The sequence below is a fragment of the Halichoerus grypus genome, chromosome 2 (assembly GCF_964656455.1).
Source record: "Halichoerus grypus chromosome 2, mHalGry1.hap1.1, whole genome shotgun sequence".
Lineage (NCBI taxonomy): Eukaryota > Metazoa > Chordata > Mammalia > Carnivora > Phocidae > Halichoerus > Halichoerus grypus.
The window spans coordinates 33,450,336-33,462,979 of NC_135713.1; the positions used below are offsets into that span (position 1 = coordinate 33,450,336).

Consider the following 12,644-nt stretch of genomic DNA (forward strand, 5'->3'; position numbering starts at 1 on the left):
GGGCTTCGCCACTGAGAGTGAATCCGCGGGGGGCAGCGGGGACACGAGAAGAGGGAGGAGGTTGCGAGCCCCTCCTCCGGCGGGCGGGGCGCACGCCGAGCCGGGTGCGCGGAGCGAGAGGGTGAGGCCCGGATGCTAGGCGGCGGGGAGAAGGACGGGGAGGGAAATGGGGCTGTCGCCCACCTGAGGGGGTGGTTGGTGCCGGGCCGCGGAGGTCACAACTCAGTCGCTGCTTCTCACCAAAGAATTTGAGAGGCACTGAATCACCAGCCTGTCACCTAGTTTCACGGGCAAGAAGGCCGTATATCCACGGAAGACAGCTTGATCGAGGAAATTGGGGGGGGGGAGGGGAAGAGGGGGGAGACTATGAAGACACCTGGAAGTGGACCTGATGGCTTTTCAGCCCGTGTGACAGACTAAAGGGAAAGCATGCAGTAACAGCCAGTGGAATGTGGGCGATGGTTTTATAAAGAAAAACACTCCAAGAGTCTCATTAGAGGAAAGGAGTTGGGAGAAAATCAAGCTGAAATTAAAACGAATTTAATTCAAGAGCTGGGATCTGAGACAGAACCGAAGTAAAACCTTTTTTTATTTAAAATGTTAGGAACTAAAAAGAAAAAAGAAAGTTGGGAGGGAATATTTTGCATTAACTACTTGAGATTATCCTGTATTCTTTTAAAGAATAACAGTTTATCAAATAGAGGTGATTTTTAAATTGTACCCCAAAAGGAATTTTGCTGGATTTATCATGGGATGCTATTACAATTATTCACCTGCCTTAAAGATCAAGTTGTAACTTTCTAAGGGATTTTGTAGAGTTTTACTTGAACATGTGATGGAGGATAATAATTCAATAAACTGAAAATATACAGCTAAAATTCTTTCATTTAAAAACCACTAATAGTTGTTAATGTCATATAATATCAAAAAGAGAAAGGAAATGGGATTTCTTTGTGAAGTAACAAATTGTCAAGCAACGTTTGTTTTGATGTACCTCATTTTAAAGAAGAATATGACCCCTAAAATTACTTTCGGTAATTACTTTAGGAATTTACTTACCTTTTACTTTGGACTAGCTGCCACTACTACTTTCCACACACCAGGCACTAGCACATGCTCTTTCCTCAATCTAGAACGTCTAAATTTCAAATTTGTGTTTTCTCCTTCCAATTTGCTTGTGAAAAGCCTAAAGACAAGTGTCTCATACTTTCAGATTGTATTAATCCTAATTCTTCTAGACACTCTCCCACCCCCAAATGTAAATGCTTGCAGTTTTGCAAAAGTCAATTTCTTCATCCTGACTGGATGAGTTTACCTCTGGAATTCTGTAGAATTTCTTATGATTGGTTCCATAGGACTAAAACAAACTCATTCTTCACTTCAGCAGTTAGCCGGTTATACCCAAAGGAATTTTGGGGACAGGGGGATACAATTCAGTCCATGGCAATAAGCACACTACCAGGAAATAGAGCAAAAAATATTAGTGGCATAATAGTTAATAAACATTTTAAACATCTTAAATTGAGACTACCTCTATTTAAAAGTCACACATCAGATTTAACAATACACCAGATTTTAGTCCTGTTGGCCAAGAGATCAGTTGAACAATGGCATAGTTTTTTGTATAATAGGAACAAATAATTTCTACATATGCACATAACATTGCACTAATTTTAGATTTGTTTAGAGAAAATTTGGGGTGGCGTGGAGAGGAGTGAGGAAGTCTTAATGCATTTAACTATTATTAATAATGAGTATAACAAAAATTTTCTGAGTGTAATGGAGCTCAAGTAGGTGCTCTATGGGTGGAATACAGAAACTTTAGTATTTGAATTATTGCCACTATTGTAGTGCTTTAGCATTTGCTTATTTCTTTCATCTATTTCTCACCCTATTTACTCTTCACTAGTTTAGACATGAATCAAAGCAGCGAAGAATGTATGAAAAAGATTAGCAGTGTGAATCTTGACAAACTTATAAATGACTTCTCACAGTTAGAAAAGGTATGTAAAGATATAAAACAGTTGTAGTATAAAAGGAAAAGTGAAACAGATTTTGTCAGTGGAAGGAGCTGGGAAAAAAGAAAAATGTAACAAAAAATAAGCAAGGTATAGATAATGGAAATATATTTTGCTAAGCCCTGTCTCATTTTTAAAATCCATATTTAAAATATATTTCATTTTGGATCATTTGTATTAATATATCAAAATGTTTCTGGTACAAGGAAACAGTTGATATACTTTGGCTAAAGTTAAAGGGAAAATATGTACTTAAGTGTTCAAAATGTCCATAAACCCAGGAATGTTTTAGTAAGAATTGAAATAGACTCAACGCACAATGTCTTACCATTATGACTAACTCATATTTTTTTTTACTTTTTCCTATTCTGTCCCTTTCCTTGTCTTTTGCCTAAAAACAGATCCCTTTGAAGTTTCCCCCCGCCCCCCCGCCGCCACCCGTCTAACTCTGGACAAATTACATGATAGACCAAACCCACAAGCATATATTAGGTGTTTTCCCCCTTGTCTGCCCTGGAGAGGAATAGGAATAGCTGTTGAGAAGATGTAGGTAGATAAGTGAAAGATTTGGGGAGTGGGCTTGTGAAGCAAAGGTGGGAAGGGGAATAATACCTACCTCTATTTTCTCTCCTTATCATTCTTCTCTATTCCTTCTTTTCCTCTGCACAGTATAGGATGGCCATAATAAAAAAATATCATGACGATGGGTATTTTGAGGTAACATTATCAACTTTTTTAAAACAATTAACTTGAGTTTTCTTAACCAAGTGACTCTTACCAAAATAAGAGAGAATAGAGAAAGAAATAAGAAGCACTGTTGGTGGGAGAGGAATTGGTGCAAAGTTTTTGGAGATTATTCAGAAATATCTATCCTATCCTTAAATATTTAAAATAAGAAATATTAATTTTTTGATGTGATAATGGTATTGTGATTATATTAAGAATTTTATCTCTTAGAGATACATATAGATGGTGAGATTTATGGAGTTGCTTTGAGATAAATTCAGAAGCAGAGAGAATAGGGAAGTGGGTAGAGATATAGATGATACAATGAATTGATGATTTCTGAAGCTCTTCCAAGGGTCTATGGCAGCTATTATACTAGGCACAAAGATACCAAAAAGATATGTTTATTCATTGTTTGTAATAGCAAAAAAGTGGAAACAACACAAATTCTCAATAGGGAGACTAGTTAAATAAATTACAGGGGCACGTGGGTGGCTCAGTTGGCTAAGTCACTGTCTTTGGCTCGGGTCATGATCCCGGGGTCCTGGGATCGAGCCCTGTGTCTCAGGCTTCCTGCTCCCTGCTTCTCCTCTTCCTCTGCTCATGCTCTCTCTCTCTGTCTCTCTCTCTCTCTCTCTCAGGCACGCGCTCTGTCTCTTTCAAATAAATAAATAAAATCTTAAATAAATAAATACATAAGTAAATAAGTTACAGTGTACTCATAAATGAAACTCAATGGAGCTCTTTAAAAGAATGAAGTAGATCTTTATGTGCTTATATGACATAATCTCCAAAATAACAGTTCTAAGTGGAACATCCAAGGTGCAAAACAGAGTATAATATAATCCTTTCCTATAGTTGTATAGTCATAAAATATCTTGGAAATATATATAAGGAATTTTTAACCATAGGACTGAGGGTTGAATAGTTGGAAAGAAGGGGATTCAAGTTAGGTCATAGTTTTGAATTTCATAACTCTTTATAACTGTTAGTCTGTTTTAATTTTTTCCCATGTTACTTTTAAAATTAAAAATAAATTAGGAAGTTGACTTACATAAAATATATGCCAGACTTAATTATTAGAATTTTCAGTATTAAGTGGTCTGTATTTTCATTAGTCTTCATGTCATTAGGTAAAAAAAAAAAAATCAAAATAGTAGCATTGCTTTGGTAATAATATATATTATTTCTTCTACAGAAAATGATAGAAACCAGTGGAAAGAATAATATACTGGATATGCAGTTGGAAAAAACTAACTATTTGTTAAAAGTAATGCAAACAAAGGAGGTCTCAATTAAAGAAGGTTAGTTCTTTGCTGCCTGAAGAAATACTAATTCTAATGAGAGTATTTTTTGGTACAACAGTAATTAATATTATACCATATATTTGTAAAATATTTTAAATTCACGTAGAACTTTCTGGGCTATCATTTCATTTTATCCTTACTAGAGTCCTGATAGACAGATAAGGTTGGTATTACTAAGTCACCTCAGTAACGAAGAAAAAAAGGATGAAAGAAGTTAATCTGTCTGAGGCTGCTAAACTAAGAAATGGCAAATCCAAGGCTCAATCCAGGCCTTCAAAACCATGGGGAAAATAACAGTTGAATTCCTACCTCACAATTACACCAAAAGAAATTTCAGATGGGTCAAAAATTTTAGCGCCAAAAATGGGCTGTTCTAGTCCAAAGCTCTCCCCTCACTTCTGGGACAGCCAGTCCACATATACCTCTCAGCTCCCAGCAGCCAGCTACCCTCCCAGCTGTGGCCCCGCTTTTGGTCTATCCTTCTCTGCCCACCTGCTGGCCTGCGGGGAGCCTGAGAGCCTGGGTTCTTTGCAGGGCAAGGTGCTGCTCTTTGAGACTGTCTCCTTGCTTTGAGGCACAATGGTCTGGGACTACACACCAATAAATGAGCTTCAGCTGAACCTCCAGCCCCAAAGCCTGGTAGTGCTTGGCTTCCCTGTGCAACCAGTTCAGGGCATCTGGAGAAGTCAAGAGAGCCTGAATTCCCTCAAGTTCACCTGGAACTTTGAGAAGTTCCCGGGGTGTCCTGACAGTGTTCTTGTGCCTGACACTGAAACCCTGCTGTCCTTGGGCCCAGCTGAGCCTTAGGTGCCCCTGTTGTTTGGGGGTCACTGCTGTTGGGGTGGAGGGGGTCATCCATGATGGAGTTTTCTCTAAATTTGCATGGAGGAATGCTTGATGTTTAGCTATGTTCCCCAGGATGGGCGCTGATCCTGTTCATCCCAGCCACACTGTTGCCAGACCAACACTTCTCACTAATAAAGTGCCCTATTTCAGGAGGGGAAAACAACAACAACAACTACAAAACACATATACAGATACTCCCTTGCTATGTCAACTAAGAGGGCCTAAAAACAACAACAGGGGCAGTAGCAACAAGAACCCAGATCTTGGTTTCCAATACTATTTTACAATAAAAGGAACCAGGGCTCCTTAGAGAAATGGCTGATTCTAGGACTGAGGCAGGAAATACATTAAAATGAGCCTGAAGCATTTTGCAGTACCGGAAAGCAGGAAAATGCTCAAAAAGATAAAACACTCCACAATGATGGGGGTATGTCAAAGGGATACAAGAGCCAACTGAAAGAGTTCTCAATGGCAAAGCTGAGACAATTTGGCCAACAAACTAAATAAAGTAATATTGGGTTGTAAGCCAAAGTATGTAATCAATATCTATGAGCCCATACTGATAAGAACAGATAAATAAATAAGGGAGAAGAGACATCTTTTCTGCAGAATTCCTGATAACTTATGTAAGTGGTTTTTCCTCAAAGAGGTAAATCAGAGTGCCCCACTCATGAAGCGTGGGTTGTGTAGAGTGACTTTCTTCACTGTGTGAAATATACAGTATGGAAAACAGGGTGGTGGAGAGTAACTATACAGTGGAGAAACCTGACATGTGTCACTTAAGGCAAACGATCAAGGTCAACTTGATGTCACGTTGATAGTATGTACCCTTGACATGGTGTGATGAAAATGGCACTTCACCTCTGTGATCTTCTCCCAAAAAACCCATAACCCCATCTAATCATGAGGTAAGCATCACACAAATCCTCATAAAGGGACATTCTACAAAATACCTGACCAGCACTCTGCAAAACTGTCGAGGTCATCAAAAACAAGAAAACTCTGAGAAACTATCACACCCAAGAGGACCCTAAGTGGACATGATGAGTAAATGTAATGTGGTATTGTGAATGGAATCCTGGAATAGAAAAAGAACATAAGGTAAAAACTAAGAAAATCTGAATAAAGCATAGATTTTAGTTAATAATGTATCAACATTGGTTCATTAATTATTACAAACATACCATACTAATGTTAGATATTAATAGGTGAAACTGGGCATAGGATATTGGGCAATTCTCTATAATACCTTCCTGATTTTTCAGGATATGTATTTAGTATAAAACCATACTAAAATATAAAGTTAAAGGTGAGAAAAAATGAAACCACAGAAAAAAATAGAAGAGAATATGGGTTTTTGTGGGATTTTTGTGTATTTGTTTTTTAGTACGGAGAAGACCTTTCCAAATGTGACATTCATCTGATTAAATAAATTATGGCATATTTATTTAATGAAATACTAAGCAGCTGATAAAAAGAATAAAGTAGCTCTCTATATGATATAGAATAATCTCCAAGATACAGTAAATGAAAGCAACAATGTTCACAACAGCATGCTATCATTTTTATAAAAATATCTTTGTACACACAGAACACCCTCTCCCTTATGCATTTGTGTATCTCTGGAAAGATAAACAGCATCAGCGTCCTGGTAACAGTGCTTGCTTTGGGGGAAGGGAAACTGATTAGTCTGGGGACAGAGATTAGAGAGATAATCATTTTTCACTATATTATTGTGTTTCATGTGTATTTATTATTTGAAAAAATAAACACTTTTTAAAAATCCAGTTCTACTTATTCTCAATCTAATGGCCTTTTCACTGGATAATACACAGCCTAAGTAAAAGAACTAGTGGGGCGGCCCGACTTTTCCAGAAGACCCGGGCAGCGAACGCCTCCTGGCCACGCTGAGCGGGCTCTGGGCCCTTTGCACGCCGGCTCTCCTCCTCTTCCTGTGCTGGTTAGCTATGGCGGCCGTGAAGACCCTGAACCCCAAGGCCGAGGTGGCCCAAGCCCAGGCGGCGCTGGCGGTGAACATCAGCGCGGCCCGGGGCCTGCAGGACGTGCTGAGGACCAACTTGGGGCCTAAGGGCACCATGAAGATGCTTGTTTCTGGTGCTGGAGACATCAAGCTTACTAAAGATGGCAATGTGCTGCTTCATGAAATGCAAATTCAACACCCAACAGCCTCCTTAATAGCCAAAGTAGCAACAGCCCAAGATGACATAACTGGTGATGGTACCACTTCCAATGTTCTAATCATTGGAGAGCTACTGAAACAGGCGGATCTCTACATTTCTGAAGGTCTTCATCCCAGAATAATAACAGAAGGATTTGAAGCTGCAAAGGAAAAGGCACTTCAGTTTTTGGAACAAGTCAAAGTAAGCAAAGAAATGGACAGGGAAACACTTATAGATGTGGCCAGAACATCTCTACGTACTAAAGTGCATGCTGAACTTGCTGATGTCTTAACAGAGGCTGTAGTGGACTCCATTTTGGCCATTAAAAAACAAGATGAACCTATTGACCTCTTCATGGTTGAGATCATGGAGATGAAACATAAATCTGAAACTGATACAAGCTTAATCAGAGGTCTTGTTTTGGACCATGGGGCACGGCATCCAGATATGAAAAAAAGAGTAGAAGATGCATACATCCTCACATGCAATGTGTCATTAGAATATGAGAAAACAGAAGTGAATTCTGGCTTTTTTTACAAGAGTGCAGAAGAGAGAGAGAAACTTGTAAAAGCTGAAAGAAAATTCATTGAAGATAGAGTTAAAAAAATAATAGAACTGAAAAAGAAAGTCTGTGGTGATTCAGATAAAGGATTCGTTGTTATTAATCAAAAGGGAATTGACCCCTTTTCCTTAGATGCTCTTGCAAAAGAAGGTATAGTAGCTCTCCGTAGAGCTAAAAGGAGAAATATGGAAAGGCTGACTCTTGCTTGCGGTGGAGTAGCCCTAAATTCCTTTGATGACCTAAATCCTGATTGTTTGGGATATGCAGGACTTGTCTATGAATATACATTGGGAGAAGAGAAATTCACTTTTATTGAGAAATGTAACAATCCTCGCTCTGTCACATTATTGATCAAAGGACCAAATAAGCACACACTCACTCAAATCAAAGATGCAATAAGAGATGGCTTGAGGGCTGTTAAAAATGCTATTGATGATGGCTGTGTGGTTCCGGGTGCAGGTGCAGTGGAAGTGGCAATGGCAGAAGCCTTGATTAAGTACAAGCCCAGTGTAAAGGGCAGGGCCCAACTGGGAGTTCAAGCGTTTGCTGATGCATTACTCATTATTCCCAAGGTACTTGCTCAGAACTCTGGTTTTGACCTTCAGGAAACACTAGTTAAAGTCAAAGCAGAACATTCAGAATCAGGTCAACTTGTGGGTGTGGACTTAAACACAGGTGAGCCAATGGTAGCAGCCGAAGTAGGCATATGGGATAACTATTGTGTAAAGAAACAGCTTCTTCACTCCTGCACTGTGATTGCCACCAACATACTCCTGGTTGATGAGATCATGAGAGCTGGAATGTCTTCTCTAAAAGGTTGAATTTGAAGCTTCCCTTGTGTCATCCGAATCATGAAGACTCCACAGAGTGATCCTAAGAATATAGTGGCGGAAGTTTTGTCCAAGCCTCAAATAATTTTCAAAAGCATTTTCTTTTCCCGTATAAAAAAAAGAGAACACTGACACTTAAATTCTGAAGTTCTGAAATTACAGTATTTTTTTAAATTGCACTGCAATGTACACACATTAAGCAGGCCGTTTTTACCCAATGAAAAGGATGTTTTGCTTTAGCTTCAGTGATATAAAAGTACCATGTGAGATAAGTGTATGTTATCTACCTTGTTATTAAATGTTCCTTGAAAAACAAATTATAATGGTTTAATAATTCTTCTAATGGATGTATTTTAATTTATCCAATAGGTCCCTATACTGTTACACTTGTAAGTTTTTATGATAATATAAATACTTAAAGTAACTTAAAATTTTGAAAGCATCCCTGTTTTAGTATAAATTCCTATGAGTAAAACTATTGGATCATTGGGACTTTTAATGCTTTCAAAGTAGCTGTGCTAAAATGCTCCCCAGAAGGGCGCCTGGGTGGCTCAGTCGTTAAGCGTCTGCTTTCGGCTCAGGTCATGATCCCAGGGTCCTGGGATTGAGCCCCGCATCGGGCTCCCTGCTCCACGGGAAGCCTGCTTCTCTCTTTCCCACTCCCCCTGCTTGTGTTCCCTCTTTCACTGTGTCTCTCTCTGTCAAATAAATAAATAAAAATCTTTAAAAAAAAAAAAAAAAAAAAAAAGAACTAGTGGGAATAACAGCTTATAGATCCAAGTGTGTACTAGTTCACTTAGAGAGGAAGAACAAACTACGTATATGATTGGATTTCTTCAACAATAAAGAACGAGACCATGATGTTGTATTTTCTACATTTGATACCAGATAAAGAATTTCTGTGCCAGTTCAAGATGATAGCAATATTAGTATTGAGGGCCAAGTACTAAAAAAAAAAAAAATCCTTTTCATACATAATTGTATTCAACATTTCCAAGTGCTTTGTGAAACAGATGTTAATGTTCAAATTGCTAGTTAATGGTAGAGCCTAAATTTGAGCTCAAAATAACCATTTATTTACTCAATTATACAGTATAAGAAGTAGCTTAATATTCTGAACTCTAACTTTTAGAAGAATTGGATAAGATAGTATTCATTGTAAAATCCAACAGAAATGATGTGGGTAAAGGTTTGCAAAGAGAATTAAAAGCCATTATTCTAAAATAATGAATGACATTCCACCTTATGAACAATTTTTTTATTGAGCCAGTTTCCTTTGGGAAAAAAAGAAGTGTTGAGAGAGCCACCTCGTGTTCGTATTTTGAAAATACACATTTTTTAAACAGTATACTTTCAGTTTCAGGGCTCTGTTTTCAATTTGCTGATTATAGTTGGCCCTTGAACAACACAGGTTTGAACTGCATGAATCCACTTATATGTGCATGCTTTTTCATAAATACAGTGCAATACTGGAAAGGTATTTTCTCTTCCTTGTGATTTTCCTAGTAACATTTTCTTTTCCCTAGCCTTATTTTATTGTAAGAATAAGGCTATAATACATAACACAAAATACGTGTTAATGGACTTTATGTGATCAGTAAGGTTCCGGCCAACCGTCGGCTATTAGTAAAGTTTTTGAACTTTATTTTTTTTTTTAAAGTAAACTCTACATCCAATCTGGGGCTCAAACTCACGATCCCGAGATCAAGAGTCACATGCTCTACAAACTGAGCCAGCCAGGTGCTCTGGTAGTTAAGTTTTTGAAGAGTCAAAAGTTACGCTCAGATTTTCAACTGCACAGGAGTCAGCACCTCTGACCCCCAAGTTACTCAAGGGTCAACTGTACTGAGATAACTTTAGCTACCATAGTTCATGAATTGCTGGATTTATTCCTCTAAAAGACACAAAGAGAAGTGATGGCAGAGTCTATGCCTCCTTAACTTTTTTTAAGATATTAAGTAATCTCTATACTCATGGTGGGGCTCACACTTACAACCCTGAGATCAAGAGTTGCGTGCTCCACCAACTGAGCCAGAAAGGCACTCCCTTAATTTTCTAATTGTAGCAACTAACATAGCAACATACGAAGTAGTCAATGTCAAATGTGATTTAACCATCATGCCATTACTGGGGAATACCAAAAGAGGAAAAAATGGAGGATGCTGCACACTTTGCGCAGATGGGACGGATGGTAGAGGGGATACATGGAGGAGTGAAAAACCACAATAGTAGAACCTGATATCTGCATAAAGCTTTTAACGTCTACAAAATACTTTCCTTAGTTGAAGAAAGTACATGGAGACTCAGTGCAGGACCTCTAATTGAAAGACAGAGCTTTGCATTCTCCCCTCACAATATTAGTTCTTTCCTTTAGTCAATAAATAAAAATACTATCGAACGCCTATGAAATAGTCACCATGTTAGGTGCAAGAAATATCAAAATTAATAAGATACGATCTTTACCTGAAAGAGTTCACCATCTAGTGGGAGAAGCCACAAATAACTAAAATGAAATGTGAGAAATGGACAGAAGAGATATATACAAATTGCTGAGAGGTAGAGGAGAGAAATAAAGAACAATAACAATGTTGAATATGTGTAAGTAAATTTAGAAAGTATTGTTTTCTCATTTGGTTGTCAGAACAGTCATATATATGAGAATAGTCTTATATGTGAGGGAGGATGGGTATTACCCATACTTTTATTTTGCAGATGGAGAATATAAAATTCAAATAGGGTGTCATAGCTAGAGAGTGAAAAAGGAAACTCTATTCTAGTCCCTCAGACTCCAAGTTTCATGGTTTCATCAGCATATCCTATAATTCCTGAGGAAGTATTGAATAGAAGATTAACAGTAGGATTTGAAATGGGGAAAACCTATGTTCGAGTCCATACCTTCCATTTACTAACTCTGGAATCCTGGGCAAGTAACCAAACCTCTATGGACGACTGCCTCCCTTTGTAAAATCAGGCCAATAATACCAACCTCTAAGTGTCATTGTGAATACTAATTGGGGTAATGTTTATAATGCACTTAACATAATGCCCGGCAGAATGAACACACAATAAATGGTATTATTATTATTATACCTAGATATCTTTTTATTATTAGATACAAATATGGTATTTAATATTTAACCATCAAAACAGATGCCCAACTATAATGGAAGCCAGTCAGTATGCCATATTAGTGCATATCCATCTGAATATCCATCTTGGGCCTCTAAAACTGAATGAAAGAGAGTAAGACTCAATATTTATTAGTTGTTAAGCCAAGCACATAAAGGTGAAATTGTCCTACTACAAAAAAAAAAGTTGAAATTGTCCTTAAACTTTAAAGTTTTAATATTTTAAAGATATTAAGTTATTCTTTTGTGGACTTTTCATCACTATATATTTAGCTAGTGTAATTGTAAACTTAAACTAGTGCAACCTGTGCCCCCTAATCTTCTAGTAAAAATGCAATAGCAATAACTATCAAAAAGAGTCTTTCTCTGACTCTGCCCTCTTTCCAGGGCCTCCAGCCTACTCTTTACTCGAAGACACTCCTGAGCTAGTCTTCTCTGTGGTAGTAAGGTAGTTAAGTCATAGGACTGGTGGGGTTCAGGTTGTAGCTCTACCACTTACTAGTTATAAGTGTGACCTTGGGCAATTTACTAAACTTCTGTGTGTCCATTTCCTCGTATGTAAAATGAGGCAACTACTAGGACCTACCTCATAGGGTTAGGAGGGCTAACTTATTCAATATTTGCAAAGCACTTAGAATAACAATATAACATATGTTATTTTCAGGCCAGAGCTTTTCCACTTACCCCTTTCTTGCTTCAGTTTACTATAATATTGCCTGTCTATCAATCAATCACTCAACAAATACTTATGGAGTGCCTGGACCACAACTACTCTAAATACTAGGGAGAAGTGGTGAACAAAACTGATACCTGGAGCTTACAGCCAAGTGGACTGTTTGAATTACAGAAGTTTCCATCTGTATTGCTACCCATCAAAGGTTTAGCTATTGCTAGTTATAACCAAGAGTATATTGAAAGCTTATATTCACATGACAGGGCATAAATGCTTACAGTGAAGCCCCCCAAACATGTCCAAGTATACCTTCCTTCTACAGCAAATATTGCTAAAGCACATGGAGCTGAGGATCCCTCCAATGCTGAATTTAT

The 12,644-nt window shown here is 38.0% G+C and overlaps 1 protein-coding gene and 1 pseudogene across 1 annotated transcript in view; both read left to right on the forward strand.

The window, feature by feature from the left end:
- Positions 1 to 1,913: 1,913 nt before the first annotated feature.
- CCDC152 (coiled-coil domain containing 152) overlaps positions 1,914 to 12,644 on the forward strand; it is a 30,328-nt gene continuing 19,597 nt past the window's right edge. Inside the window, exons 1-2 of the mRNA XM_078066693.1 lie at positions 1,914 to 2,003; positions 3,943 to 4,048. Coding sequence (XP_077922819.1) covers positions 1,917 to 2,003; positions 3,943 to 4,048 — 193 coding nt within the window. The 5' untranslated portion in view covers positions 1,914 to 1,916. The remainder of the gene's footprint in view (positions 2,004 to 3,942; positions 4,049 to 12,644) is intronic.
- LOC118519639 (T-complex protein 1 subunit zeta pseudogene) lies at positions 6,758 to 8,786 on the forward strand (annotated as a pseudogene).